This window comes from Didymella exigua (genome assembly GCF_010094145.1).
Source record: "Didymella exigua CBS 183.55 unplaced genomic scaffold M421scaffold_37, whole genome shotgun sequence".
Taxonomy (NCBI): Eukaryota; Fungi; Ascomycota; class Dothideomycetes; order Pleosporales; family Didymellaceae; genus Didymella; species Didymella exigua.
In genome coordinates this window covers 104,516-118,120 of record NW_022984811.1, presented here as the reverse complement: position 1 = coordinate 118,120, position 13,605 = coordinate 104,516, and the positions used below count along the sequence as shown (strand labels likewise).

Here is a 13,605-nt window from a genome sequence, read left to right as displayed (position 1 = left end):
GTGCGGAATGACTGTCAGGACACATGTGCTCTCCGGTATAGTATTAGCCTGGATCTTTGTATCAATACAGTCACAAATAAGGACTTGAGGTTCTGATTACCAATAGGCCTCCGAGCAGGTGGGCAGCTGCGTTCATGCCCTGGGACCTGATCACTCACTTTCCTACTCCAAACTACGAGGATACTTTTCACCATTTGCTATTTGCTAACAGAGCTTTCGATGGAGCAATCGATATGCTGGCAATATTCGTCATGTCTGTCGAGCCAATGCGATCACCTGAAGCGCAGCAGGGTTCACTATACAGGGACCGTGCACATCGTGCACGGATTCACATCGTGCACGCGAAAACCACCTTTGGCAACCACAAAAATAAGACTATAGAGCCACACACAAAAGCTATTATATTGAGATTTTTTTGTTGTAACAGTCTACTAACACCTATGATGCTTGTCCTGCTCCCATTTTCTATTTGGTCGCGTGGTGCGGCTGCTGCGTGTAGTAATTGGTGGAGGTGTTGGGGAAGGTGACGCCTCAACTACAACCTGAGTAGCGCCACGCGCACGCTGTTTTTTGGCTGGAGGTTCTGTAGGTGGCTTCTGTGAGGCCTTGCGCTTGCCTGTTTGGGATAGTTGGATAGATTTGGCAGCGTCGCTCTCTTGTTTTTTTCGTTGTTTCTTGGCCTTCTCAGCAGCCTTCCTGAGGGCTTTCTCTTCCTTTGCCCTCGCTTGTTCCACCTTCCGCTGCTCCTTCTCCCGCTCATCTTGAACCTTCTTCTCAGCTGCCTCTGCCTTTTTGCGAGCCTTTGCAGCAGCTTCCTCAGCCTGTTGGCGGGTATTTTGACATAGTTGAGCTTGGGCTTCATCCACCTTTGTTGGAGACCACAACATCGCGTTGGAAGTATAGGACTTGGAGGCCTGTAACAGTAGGGCTTGGTGGTACCTCCGAGAGGTCTTCCGGGTGTCAATTTGGTTGTGGAGGCCTTTGTTTTCTACCTCCAGAAGGGCGTTGCGAGCTGCTAAGTAGTTGAACGTGCAAACCAGCTTCCTTGCCTCATAACTTGTAGAGTCCTTCACTATTGCCTTGCAAAACTGTTCTATCGCGACCCTATTGACGTCAAGTAATGGAGATGGAGTTCGCGGAAGCTCGCTTGGCTTGTTCTGAAACCTGTCAAGTATAATAGCTGGGTTTAGTGGTGAGATGCCCGTGGCTTTGAACGCAGCCAGCACAAGCTTGCTGTTGAACATTTTGTACCAGGAGGCTTGGAAAAGCTTGTAGAAATGACGCTTTTTGATGCTAGTCAAGGCCTGGCTCTGGTGGAGTTGTTCAGTGACTTCTTTGGAGTAGTTGTTGCCAAAAGGTGAGAAGCAACCCACATCAAGCAGCTGCAACGTCTGGGTACTGTGAGGTGGATAGATAAGTAGTAGAATCTTGTGGCGACTACAATAGTCGATAAAAGCCATCGTTATGTGAGAGCTGTGGCCGTCAAGTATGAGTAGGCGCCAACTACTGTGAGTTTTACTCGCAGTTTCCCGCTCAAACACCTGTTCAAGCCAGGCAAGACCAACCTTGTTGTTGGACCAGCCAGAGGGCGTTGCAGTAGAGTATATAGAGTCTTTGCCTGCGTCCAGGTCCTCCATCCAGGAGGATTGTAGACTGTTTGGCTGGCCTGCATATATGATGGCTGGTGGCAACGTTGAACTGTCAGCGCAGATAGCTGCGAGAATTGTTACCCACTCTCTATTGCCATCCTGCAAGCTTTGGCGTTTGCCTCTGGCTTCCCAAGCTGCCTTACTAAACACCCTTTTGCTCCTATTCACCAATCCAATCGCTAGGCCCTTCTCATCTATATTGTACGTGTGCTGTGGCTTGATAGAGTATTGGTTGATCTTGGAACGTAGTAGGTTAAAATAGTATGAGTACTTTTCGCTATCGTCGGCGTTGTGACGTGAGGCGTCTATGGCGGAGGTCCATTTGTATAGGAGCTCATTGGGGTGACAGTGCAGGAACCTAGTAACCTAGCTATCTCCAACGTACTGTTGGGCCATTTCTGACGCAAAGTTTTGCACCATTTGCCTTGTAGGTGGTAGCCCTTGCTCTGTAAGCTTATTTATATAACTAACAAGCTCATACTCTTGTTGTGGGTTGAGCTTTTGACGTGTGGAGTTGCCTTCTTCACGCGACGCGCATACGCGTTGGTGCTGCTGCGACAGCGTAGATCGCGACACTAAGCTTTGGTCAGCAATTTTGGTATAAGAAATTTCACCAGCTGCATCTGCTCTGTCACAGGCTTCAAGCGCAGCTTCTAAATCCATGCCGTTGTGAAGTTATGGTGTTGAGGAAATTGGCACGTTATGGAGTTCGCGTGCACGATGTGAATCCGTGCACGATGTGCACGGTCCCTGTAGCGTCAGTACTAGAAATTGCAACTAGACCTAAGACAATCTTGCAAGCATTCCTCTCGCTCTCCGAGGCAAACCTGATTTTCAGCCTTCTGCTTCTCAAGCCGGTCCCCACAGTTTTATAAAGGTCGTGTAGCACAAGGCTTCCCAAGATGCCGACCAGACGCTTGGGACGGACACGATGCCACAAACACCGGTCGATGCGGAGCGCGAATACGCACGCAACTGGATCAGAGATCAACCAGCCTGGATCATACGTCGGACGATCTTCGATTAACGTGCCGTGTATGATGACGCGGCACACGAAAGCGGATATTATGACGACTAAACAGATGTACGAGTACCGCCGCTATGTATAAAGGGCGTGCTTTCAGCTTGCCGGTACAGGACATGTCGACGAGCGAAGCTTACTCCCTGCCGTAGGGTCATTGTCAGCTACTCTGGGTGATGCTTTGAAAAAATATAAGGAGTGTTGTGCAATGGATAACCCACGTGTGGCTGCCGAATATTCAGTGATATTCCGCGTGAAGAGTATATACCTCTTCCGGAGTGCAGACTGGCTGGCTTGATATTTCGCGCGTCTTGACCCTTTCATGATTTCTGGACGTTAGAACAATAACTTCGAACTCGGCGAACAAAGAATATTGCGAATCGCGGAGATGCTGCTGAGGAGTTGGATAGCTTGGCCATGGTTTACAGAGGATCTGGCTTTCGAAGCTACAGCAACAAAGGGGCAGAGGGGGTAAAGTCTCAGTGAGTAAGGATGGTCTAACACACGCCGGCGAAGTGGTCGCCCTTCTCGTGTGGCGGAGACTGCATATCGCAAATTAGTTGAATAACGGCTCAAAGTGATGGCTGATGCTAGATGGCGAGATCGTTGAAAATCTAGATGGATGAGCATTGATGCAGGTTTGCAGAATCTGGTGATCGGATAGCGGCGCCCGGGTGCCGCTAGTGTGTTCGCCATGTGCTTTCGCTTCCTGCACTGAGTCGCGACGTCTGTCATCCTTCATCTGAGCCTAATCAATGCACAAATTTTCCTTCAATTAGAAAGCTGCACTTAGTCCGGGACCTTCCTCGTCGCGCCCGTCAATCACCAACATCAGGTGTTTGGGAACTACTCCACACGTCACACGTCCGGACCCATGATTTTCAGGCGTTTCGTTTCACCATCACTCCCGCAAATTGCCATGACAAGGGTCACATTACCTGTTCGAGTAGACACAACACACCATCTTTCGTGAGAAAAGCTTGTCTAATGTGCCAATTAATCCTACAGATGTGGCTGCGTGGCGTCAAATTTCCCACCATTGTACTCTTAACACATCATCGAGGTTTCAGGCCATGCAGAGTCCTTGCACGTCTTCTTGCAAAGTTAAGACCCACATACCTAGTATTTTCCGACTGTGGAGAGATGGTTTCTGCAGCCCCACATGTCAAGTCTCGAGAGTCTCGACATGAGCGCCACTCGCTTGGGCCACTCATTTCCACAACATCCCTTAATCTACTATAGGGACAAGCTTGGCCAAGAGCGACAAGCTTCGGCCTTACCGATCCACTCGACATTAGGTAGGTATGCTTCTGAAGACTTCCTGGATGCTTCGATATATGCAATGGCGGCCTGCTATAAGTACCGCTGGCTCACGCCTCTCAACATCACTCAACCAGTCATTCATTGCATTTGCTTCTTCTTGTTCATTCGCTTCTTTTGTCACTCATTATATTCACCAACATCAACATGGTTGCCATCAAAGCTTCTCTCCTGCTTGGCGCTGGCGCGCTTGTGTCTGCTGTTCCTACGGGCCTGGATGCTCGTGCCAGCTGCACATTCTCGGACGCTGCCTCCGCCATTAAGGGCAAGAGCTCTTGCACTACCATCGTTCTGAACAACGTCGCTGTTCCTGCTGGTACCACCCTTGATCTTACCAAGCTCCAGGACGGGACCACTGTCACCTTCCAGGGTACCACCAGCTTCGGCTACAAGGAGTGGGAAGGCCCTCTTATCTCGGTCTCCGGTACCAAGGTCACCATCAAGGGTGCCTCCGGCCACGTCATCGACGCCAACGGTGCTAAGTGGTGGGATGGCAAGGGTAGCAACGGCGGCAAAACGAAGCCGAAGTTCTTCTATGCTCACTCCATGAAGCAGTCCACCATTTCCAACTTGAACATCAAGAATACCCCTGTCCAGGGTTTCTCTATCGACGGCGCCACTGGCCTCACTCTTGACCACATCACCATTGACAACTCCGCCGGCGATGTCACTAACGGTGGTCACAACACTGACGCTTTCGACATCGGCAGCTCCACCGGCATCACCATCTCCAACGCCAACATCAAGAACCAGGACGACTGCCTTGCCATCAATTCTGGTACCGACATCCACTTCGTCGGTGGTACCTGCTCTGGTGGTCACGGTCTGTCCATTGGCTCTGTCGGTGGGCGCTCAGACAACACCGTCAAGGGCGTAGTCATTGAGAACTCTAGCATTATCAACTCTGACAACGGTGTACGCATCAAGACCATCTCTGGCGCCACTGGTTCCGTCTCCAACGTTACCTACAAAGACATCACCCTCTCCAACATTGCCAGATACGGTATCGTCATCCAGCAGGATTACCAGAACGGCTCCCCCACCGGCAAGCCCACCACCGGTGTCCCCATCACCGACCTCAAGGTCTCCGGCGTTACTGGTTCGATGGCCTCCAAGGGTGTTGAGACCTACATCCTCTGCGGTAAGGGCTCTTGCTCGAACTGGAAGTGGTCTGGCAACAGCATCACTAGCGGAACCAAGAGCACTGCGTGCTCCAACATCCCCAGCGGCTCCGGCGCTGCTTGCTAAGCATCTCACCCACACCATCATCGCTTCCTTGAGCTGGACTATCGGAGCAAACCCGTTTTGATGGTTTAAGTCAATAACTTCTCCGTCTATACTTTTATATCTTTCGTATATACTTCTCCAGAATGCCATGTGCCTTCGAATTACATCACTGAATTCGTTTGTGCTCTTTGCTTGTGATCATTACATGTGAAATCCGTTGTAGAGACTGCTAAGTTGGCAATTCAAGCGGCAAGGCACCTGCACAATGAATTAATTGGTCAGCACCCATCTATTTGCAGCATGGTTTAACTTGACAGGTGGGGATGGAGAGGAGCTCGTAGACAAGCGTGCAATTACCGGCGATCGCTAACCGCACTGGTGGCCTTCTTTGCTACACATTTTTGGGTTTTGGCAGTGCAACTCATGATTGTATGTCCTGAAGCAACCTCAAGGACGTAGCAGGCGAATTGCCGGCGTGTTTTGAGGACCCTTCTCCGTGTCACAACTCTACGAACAGGCCTAGAAGCCTAGTCGAATCGAGTATCCAACGGCTCCTGCATTTTCCCCGAGAAGTCTCTGTGGTTATGCGTTTGACTTTAAGCTCACTCATCCAGACTTATATAGCCTTCTCTTTCTCATTGCACGATAATTACGGTTTGTAGCTGAATGCCAACAAACGGAGAATATCTACGAGAGCAAATGACCTTCGTGTTGCGTTTGATACCTATAGATGAGTGAGTACAAGATACTCCTTCACTGAGCAGCTTTGCACTAAACAACAAGTACATATCTCACGGATAATGCGGACGTCATACTGAGTATTGTAGGGCATTTGATCAGGTTGGCCCAGTCTCGATGCTGTCCCTGCGACGAGATGCATGAGCACAGGCCTGCTCAACTCGAATCGTACCAATTCGCACTTGAGCGCCACTAGACAAACACGATCGGACTCCGGACGCCATCGGTACATACGTGCTTGTATTTCTGTCATGGCTGTTTCGCATCTCTTGGCTGGGAGAATGCCAAATCCTGCGTACGCACAAGCCAGTAGCGTCTGAAGTAGAAACCCAGATGTTGACGGTACACATGTCTTGCGTGCGGTCATGGCCGATGAAGAAAGTTTGATCCGTACGATCATACCAACTTGCAGGCCAGGGTTTGGAAACTGCCGAATCGAAGAGAAGAGGTTCAATTTGAATTAAGTGCGGCCGGGGCGTGACTTCGGTGGCTACAAGTTGCGAGCTTCCCGTACTGTAGACGTCCAGAGTACGAAGATAAATTTCTGTCGGTCGAGCAGGGCCAAGAAGCTCAGGCCGGAAAGCAGATATCTTCGAAGGATCGAACCTCATGTACCGTTGCCGATCCAAGTGTAGCAGATGTAGTGCGAGCTCAGGCCCTGAAACAGATGTTGTACAATTGAGTGGCAGTAAGAGCACTCGATTGACACCGTCGAGATACAATCTTGCACGTAATTTGATCCCGACGTTGGTGACTGTAAACTCTCGAGCAACGTTTTCGACCATCGTTGTGTGGTTTCTGCACTGCCGAAAGCATCCTGGGGAAGTGGCCAACACCCCAGTGAGGCGCTTGGTGTATTTCCCGGTGCCGTTGTGGACGGTTAAGGGCAGGTGGTCATTGCTGGTGCTGCAAAGCGGCGGTGAATAACTCCATGCGAGAATACTCAAATCGGCCACTGATCGCATTATCTCTTCCTGTAGCCGAATGAAGGCCTTTTCGCCCTCGCCGTACAACAGGGGCATATTGACATCGAAGATACCTAGCAAAAAGTACGCCATGTCTTCCAATTTTGTAGTTGTTCGATCTGCTGCCCAAGACATCTTTCGAGCGACGCAGTACCGGCTGGATCGTACGGAGCGATGACTGTAAGGGTCGATACGAATTCGCACATCGAAATTGGTTATTTGACAGAAGTGGAGCTAGATATGATCTGCTGCGATGGTCTCCGCGTCTCGTCGTATCCCATATCGAGTCGAGGAAGGAGAGGTAGCGAGGAGCAATCAGCTCCTGGAATGTCCATCCTTGAGTAAACCTGCGCTATCTTAAGCACCATGCTGATATACCCATGGGCAGCGTGTTGCTCCGCATGAAGTCTTGGGCAGATGATTGATCACTCACCAACGGCATCGGGGGAAGTCCTTTTTCCAATCCGCCCCAGAGTGCAAATCTGACAGATACGCGTAGCACTCCAGCGCGCCACGATACCACCGAAACATCGAGTTGATGGCTTCAGACAGCTCCGCACTACTGCCCTTATCAATGCAGCAGGTATCAACTCAGACATGCGATATGCCCCGCCCTTTGGCTATGCGGCAAGTCATATTAATCTTACCGAAGCCCTTCATCTGCTTGAACTCGCCCCCGATGTCCTGAGCGTAGGTCATCTCCTCTTCCTCCCGAGTATGTGATAGGATGGCATAATTGGGACGGCTGTTGCCGACATAGTCCTCCAGTAGCCGGGTGTCAACGTTGATCAGCCTCATGACGTACTGCGGTTGCCAATTGACAGTGCCGAGGTAATCAATGAAACGGATGTCTGGGGTCACTCAGAGCCGATGCGCGCCAGTACGCAGTTGTCCGATCGATAGGGCGGATGTTCGAGGTAGCCTTGTTGCAGCTTTTGGCTGCATTCGAATCCTGTCGCACACTGTTGAGACTGCGTCATATACTCATTACTTAGTAGAAGAGTGCCGTGTGGGAATGAAAACAATACGCAATAGGAGAGCGATAGTCCAGTTTCTGTTAAAACCGAAGTAAGCTAAGGCTGAGATAAGCAGGTAGGGTTCTTAAGGTCACTAATGCAGCTGCCTCAGCCTTGCGACAATTCTACCCATTCAGCACATTCTTCTAATCTATGAGCATCGTTTGAAATCAAGATCCTTACTGCTGCTTCTCTTCTGCTAACGCCTTCGCCTTCGCTTTCCTCTTCTTCTCGATCTGTCCGTACCCAGCCTCAGCCCCGATACCACCGAACACCAGCCCAACGCCCACCCACTGCATACCCGTAACCGTGTGTCCAAACAAAAAAACGCTCGTCAGCATCGTCAGCATCTTCCTGGTGACTGTCACTGTCACAAGAAGAAGCGAGCTGAAGTGCGCAAGCGTAGTGTAGATGAAAATTTGTCCCACAGCTCCACACGCCGCAAACCCCAGGGCGTCCCAACCGACAGATGGATATGTGGTGACGAAAGCAAGCGCGTCGCTGAGCTCGCCGTTACCCGTAGGCGAAAGACCGATGTAGGAACCGAGAGGTGTTCCGGCGAGGTAGGGCGAGACGAAGAGGTAGCCGGTCGTGAGGGCAGTGGCCATGATATTCATAGCGCACATCATCTGAGGACCGCTGAACTTGAATCTGGTAAAGATCTGGTCTTGAACTGTGTTTGTGAGGCCATCGAAGAGCAGGTTGATGCCGAGCAGGAACAGACCGAGCGTCTTGGAGGCGTCCGCGCTGACGCTCTTCTTCGCCGCCTTCTTAGCCGTGGAGGGGTTGTAAAGCGTAAACATCGCTACGCCGAGAGTAACGCATATAATGACTGCGTACTTGTAGAGTGGGTAGCGTTTTCGGAAGAGAGTGATGTGAAGGGCCATGACTGGAAGCAGCTTGCAGCTCTTGGCCAACGTGAATGTGACATAGTCGATATGCTTGAGACTGGCGTAGCCGAATGGCGATGCAAGTGACGAAGTGACTGCGATCAAGAACAACGGATATAGGATCTGCTTCGTGGGAAAGACGGCGGGAACGCGGCGTGCGCCGGTGATGTTGTCACGAGGAGCGGAGAAGAAGAGATAGACGAGACCCGTGATGGCGGCGAATGCGGACTGGACTGTGTTGAGGAAGACGGGGTACGTGAAGCGCGCGTTCAATGGGCCATGTGTGGTAGTCGTCAGACGTTCCTGGAGATATGCCCAGCTCAGACTGGTTCACAGTCAGCTCCTAATTCCATGCTATTACCTAAACAGTAGTCCAGTACTTACAAGCTGGCATAGATTCCACCAACACAGATGATCAAGAGCAAGTAGCCTCCCTTCTTCTCTTCGGCCGGGTTGCGCGCGGCCAAGTCCACCTGCTCCTCAATCTTCTTCTCGATGGAGTGAACAGCATCCGATAGCCGACGTGAGTGTCCATTGGCCCCTTTTTTCGCCTCAGAAGCTGTGCGCTTCACGGACGTAACCATGTCGACTTCGATATCGATAGGCGCAACCGGTTGCTTGAAGGGTGGTGGTCGAGCGTTAGGCGTAGTAGAATCGCGTCAATTGGTCGTAAGGAGCGTGGTGCGCTCCTGTATGCGCAAGAACTTCGCCTCGAGTGAAAAAGACGTAAGGTAAGGAGTGACAAGTGGCTCTTTGCCTAGTAAATCGGTGATGTTCAAATGCCCAAATGTCAAAGGTGGCATCAAGCTACGGGCGCTAGCTGAATCCTAAATTAGATCGGAATGTCGGAACCCCCTCTTCGGAACGAGCGCCATCAGCCTCGTTTTCAGGGAGCAGGAATAAATGGCTATAGGTGGTAGCATCCCATTTTCAGGGGAGAAATTGGGGAATACTCGGCAAGCGTCTCATGATATATGGAGAATTCCGAGGGTCACAACAATATGTCTTTTAGTCAGCTATTCTTGCAACATGAGAGCCTCGAAGCGCCAACCGCCGCACACAGTTCACCCCACCTCAAGCAGCAAGGTACGCGAAGGGAGTAACAGAGCACCGCACCCGCGCACCTGGGGCTGACAGATGCTGTGGAATTTGTAAACACCGCTCTCTTGAAGTTCCCACAGATCCTTTGCATAGCATTCGATGGGCTGGACCGCTGCATCGACACTGCAGTTGTCTGCGCGCAGTCTGAACGGACCAAGTCCCAAGGAAGCATGGCGGCGACTTCCCTGTCCCCTCAAAGTCTCCGACCAACAAGCAGTGACTTGTCTCGCCTAAAACAGTATCATTGTCGACGCTCTCAAAGCTCTTGAGCGTTTTCCCATCAAGCAATAACAGCGTCCCAGAGTTGGCTTGCGGAAGTCTTTGACGAAGGTGGGGCTTCGCTCAGGCCCTAAACGGTCTTTTTCGCGTTGACGTACAGCTTTTCCCCCAGCTTTTTCTCCTCAAGTGGGTACCACGGGAGAATGGTGACAGGCGGTGATGCTAGCTTCTTTTTTGAGGGATCCTTACCAGCCTCGTCTTTGAACGAGTTCTGCACAACAAAGAAACGTGCACCTGTGAAACCACCTCTCCCAACAGTCAATACATAGTGTAGTTACAAAGAGCATCAGGACGGTCTTCTTTGTCGTGCCCGTCCCAAGAGTGAGGCTACACTTCTTTGCGGTGAGGTGAGGTCTTCTGTAGTGCGGTGAGGTTCGGCGATTCTCGCTCGTCCTTCCAGTCCCTGGATGCTTGCCACATGATTGACCGCCAGGGTAACAGCATGTGCATGTTTGGACGAATGATACATGTCAGCCCGACTGATTTCCGAAGCAGTAGCCCTGAAATCACTTGCATGTTTCTGCGGAGCTAGCCCATATCCAGCTGGTGTGAGAGCACTCTTAAGACAGAGACATCCCACTTTCCTTGCGTCTCTAATTTTGCAGTCTTCATAATCCTCGCGGACACTCTCTTGCACATTCTTCCAGCGAATTCTTCGGCAAGCAGCCCTACAAGCAAGCACAGTCACAACCGAAAGACATCCACACACCATGGCCTCCGTCCAGACCCAGACCATGTCTGCCCCCCACACATTCACAACCGTCCTACGCGGACACAGCACAGCACCACTCGCCAAACCCAGCACCCGCTCGACTCGGGCTTCAAAACCGCTGCTGGCGTACTCACCAAACATCGCCCCCGCCCACCCAGACATCAACATGACCCTACTCCGCAACAAGCTCATCCTCACATGCCGGAACTACATCCCACGGGTGCTCCTCCACGAAGCCGTAGCAGACGGGATCTGGTCTTCCGCATCACGCTGGATAACGCCCTCCTCACAGACCGCCAGCAAGTACGGCAAGAGAAAAAGATACTACGTCCTGCACACCGACAGTTTCACATTCCAGCCCGTGTCGTCCGCGTGGGAAGCGCGCATCGTAGCTGACAGCGCACCAATCGACGCCGGGAACGGGGTTGTCATCTTTGTCAAGGAGAGGAAAGAGTGGACAGCGTTTATGCGCGGGTACAGGAGGCAAGGGAAGAGGGGCGCGGGCCAGCTGCTTAAGGAGAAGCAGCAGAGCGTTGAGCGCGGCTGGAAAGATGAGTGGAAGAGGAAGTGCGGATTAGTCGGTGAGGGGGGTGATGCGCCGGGGAAGGCCAGTGCGAGGAGGGAGGTTAATGCGGGACCTATGTGGGTGCTCGTCAAGAGCGCCGTTGGTACGATCGTAAGAGGTGAGGCCTGAAGACCCTGATCTTGGGCTTTGTTGTCGCGGCGAGTGTTTCTTTGCAGCGTGGGTCTGGGTTTTGCATGTATCGGCGTTATTAGTGAAGATCCGCCGGCGGTTTTCGAGGCGAAGCTACGATTTACGACATAACTGCATAAGCGAGCTTGCCACAGCCGTCATTGGACAAAGAGGGGCGCTCAAGATGCTCCGACATGAACAAAGAGATTATAGACAAATATCAAACATTTTCTTGAAGACGTCGCGAGCTTCCAAGACTGTGAATCAGATACTCCATTAATATTCTACATTATGATATATAGCAAACCAAGTCATCTGCTGCGCCTGCGGCGGCAGCAGATGCGTAGATAGAGCTGGAGAGGTTGATGTTATTGGTATTGTATTCGCGATTATCGGTGGTAAGGAGGGTGAGAGGGAGACGGATGGTAGAGTGTGACCGGGCTTGACGAAAGGTGCGGCCAGGTGCAGAGGATGTCGTCTGGGCGAGGTACGAGTTCTGGGTTGACCGAATAACCTTCTTTCTTGCCTGTTCTTCGCCAAACCCTTCCAAAACAAAACAGGATGCCATATCTGCCTCGACTCGCGGGCGGATGTGCTCTCCGGATATCAAAGCCATAAGTCATCACATCGTGAAGCGCTCAACCGGCACTCGTCGACAATAACGGTGCTGAAAAGAAAAAGGGAATAATGCCCCGAGCATCCATGGTATCCTTCAGCAAATAACAGGAAAGGGTTCAAGAAAACTTGTGCTTTTCGCTCAATAGAAGCCTCCGAGGACCCACTTCAGAGAGCCTCGGCAAGCCGTCTCAGCACAGACTGTTGCTCAAGACCTCTAATCCTGAGCCTGGCTGCGGCGCATCTTCTCGGCCTCGAGGTTCTCGTAAAGAAGGTAGAGCGCCTTCTCGTTGGCACTGGCACTACCAGTGATCGTGAACATGCGCTCGCCAGTGTCGTCGTGAGGTGCCTTGGCGATGGAGATACGGGCGCCAGAGGTCTTGCGAATCTCACTGATCTTGCTACCGCCACGACCGATGATGCAGCCGACCATGTCAGAGGGAATACTGATATTCTGGGTCTGCATTTCCTCGCCATCTTCGGTGTGAGTCGGCGGTGGAGGTCGGTTTGCGGCGTCAGAACCAGAGCGACGCTGGAACGACGAAGGAGGCGAGTCGCTGAAGTCGGCGCCGTGACCAGTGCGGTTGTACGAGCGTCCAGAGCTAAGACCTGCTGTGGCACCACCGTTGCTGGTCGTGAGGGGTCCAGCACCAGGCTGAACGCGCACAGCGGGGTTGTAGAGAACGGTTCCGTAGCCGCGCTCATGGTCGTCGATCAGGCACTTGCCAATCTCCCAAATCGCTTTCTCGATACCAGATGGAGAGCCCTGGACTTCGACAATACGCTCGGTGGACTGAGGGAGCATCTCCTTCTGTGCGACCATGCGGACTCCAGAAGCATCCTGAATCTGCTTAATCTTCAGGCCCTGGCGGCCAATGATGGTGCCCATCTGGTTGTGTGAGATGAGGAGACGGATGGCTGTGAGAGTTAGGTTGCGTTAACGCGCTTGAAGCAAGGCTACGAGCATAGCATGTATACGTACGGTGGGTACCATCGCTGCGAATGACACCGCCCATGCCCATTGCAGGTGCGCCGTCAAGGAGGCCCTTGGCGACAAGACCGTAGGCCTTGGAAATGCCAGACAAGCTGCCAGTGACGGAGAGCACGCGGTCGTGAACACCCTGAACCACCTTGCTGACACCAGCGCGCACGCCAGTCTCATCGCGCAGGTCGGCGACGTTCTTGCCTGCCTTGCCAATAATGACACCAGCTTCCTTGGAGGAAACGATGGCGCGAAGTGTGAGCTGCGACTCAGCGTACTCTTGCTCAGTGCGAGGAGTGGCGTCAGTGGCTTCGCCGTCAACGTTCAGGCGCTCGAGCTGATCAGCGATGGCATTGGCGTTGCCAGTAGAGTTTTGGGAGTCTTCGGCGGACATGC

The 13,605-nt window shown here is 52.0% G+C and overlaps 6 protein-coding genes across 6 annotated transcripts; 2 read left to right on the top strand and 4 right to left on the bottom strand.

Moving 5' to 3' along the window:
• Window positions 1–390: 390 nt before the first annotated feature.
• M421DRAFT_424687 (DDE-domain-containing protein) lies at window positions 391–2,329 on the bottom strand (the record flags this gene model as incomplete). Its single annotated transcript, XM_033593834.1, has 1 exon — window positions 391–2,329. A coding segment is annotated over one exon (1,527 nt), but the record flags the coding sequence as incomplete, so codon positions are not given.
• A 1,696-nt stretch (window positions 2,330–4,025) lies between these two features.
• M421DRAFT_276872 (glycoside hydrolase family 28 protein) lies at window positions 4,026–5,395 on the top strand. Its single transcript, XM_033588855.1, has one exon. It carries the CDS (start codon window positions 4,138–4,140, stop codon window positions 5,236–5,238), a length of 1,101 nt encoding a protein of 366 aa, XP_033444806.1. The 5' UTR covers window positions 4,026–4,137; the 3' UTR covers window positions 5,239–5,395.
• A 1,211-nt stretch (window positions 5,396–6,606) lies between these two features.
• M421DRAFT_103689 (uncharacterized protein) lies at window positions 6,607–7,718 on the bottom strand (the record flags this gene model as incomplete). Its single annotated transcript, XM_033586930.1, has 5 exons — window positions 6,607–6,709; window positions 6,760–7,042; window positions 7,125–7,267; window positions 7,354–7,487; window positions 7,518–7,718. The coding sequence occupies 5 exons, from the start codon at window positions 7,716–7,718 to the stop codon at window positions 6,607–6,609; spliced, it is 864 nt and encodes a 287-aa protein (XP_033444805.1).
• A 323-nt stretch (window positions 7,719–8,041) lies between these two features.
• Window positions 8,042–9,751, bottom strand: M421DRAFT_424685 (UAA transporter). The gene is made up of 2 exons (XM_033593833.1): window positions 9,211–9,751; window positions 8,042–9,151 (listed from the first exon to the last, which is right to left on the bottom strand). The coding sequence occupies exons 1-2, from the start codon at window positions 9,408–9,410 to the stop codon at window positions 8,116–8,118; spliced, it is 1,236 nt and encodes a 411-aa protein (XP_033444804.1). The 5' UTR covers window positions 9,411–9,751; the 3' UTR covers window positions 8,042–8,115.
• A 901-nt stretch (window positions 9,752–10,652) lies between these two features.
• M421DRAFT_424684 (uncharacterized protein) lies at window positions 10,653–11,849 on the top strand. Its single transcript, XM_033593832.1, has one exon. It carries the CDS (start codon window positions 10,917–10,919, stop codon window positions 11,610–11,612), a length of 696 nt encoding a protein of 231 aa, XP_033444803.1. The 5' UTR covers window positions 10,653–10,916; the 3' UTR covers window positions 11,613–11,849.
• Window positions 11,850–12,444: 595 nt separating this feature from the next.
• On the bottom strand, window positions 12,445–13,603 carry M421DRAFT_72012 (uncharacterized protein; the record flags this gene model as incomplete). Its single annotated transcript, XM_033596837.1, has 2 exons — window positions 12,445–13,145; window positions 13,189–13,603. 2 exons carry the CDS (start codon window positions 13,601–13,603, stop codon window positions 12,445–12,447), a joined length of 1,116 nt encoding a protein of 371 aa, XP_033444802.1.
• Window positions 13,604–13,605: the final 2 nt, after the last annotated feature.

Excerpts from the sequence above, each read along its gene's own strand:
- M421DRAFT_424685 (XM_033593833.1), bottom strand. The coding sequence starts at position 9,410 with ATGGTTACGTCCGTGAAGCGCACAGCTTCTGAGGCGAAAAAAGGGGCC. Across the intron at positions 9,152-9,210 it reads GGTGGAATCTATGCCAGCTT|TCTGAGCTGGGCATATCTCC; the intron begins GTAAGTACTGGA and ends ACTGTGAACCAG.
- M421DRAFT_276872 (XM_033588855.1), top strand. The coding sequence starts at position 4,138 with ATGGTTGCCATCAAAGCTTCTCTCCTGCTTGGCGCTGGCGCGCTTGTG.
- M421DRAFT_424684 (XM_033593832.1), top strand. The coding sequence starts at position 10,917 with ATGGCCTCCGTCCAGACCCAGACCATGTCTGCCCCCCACACATTCACA.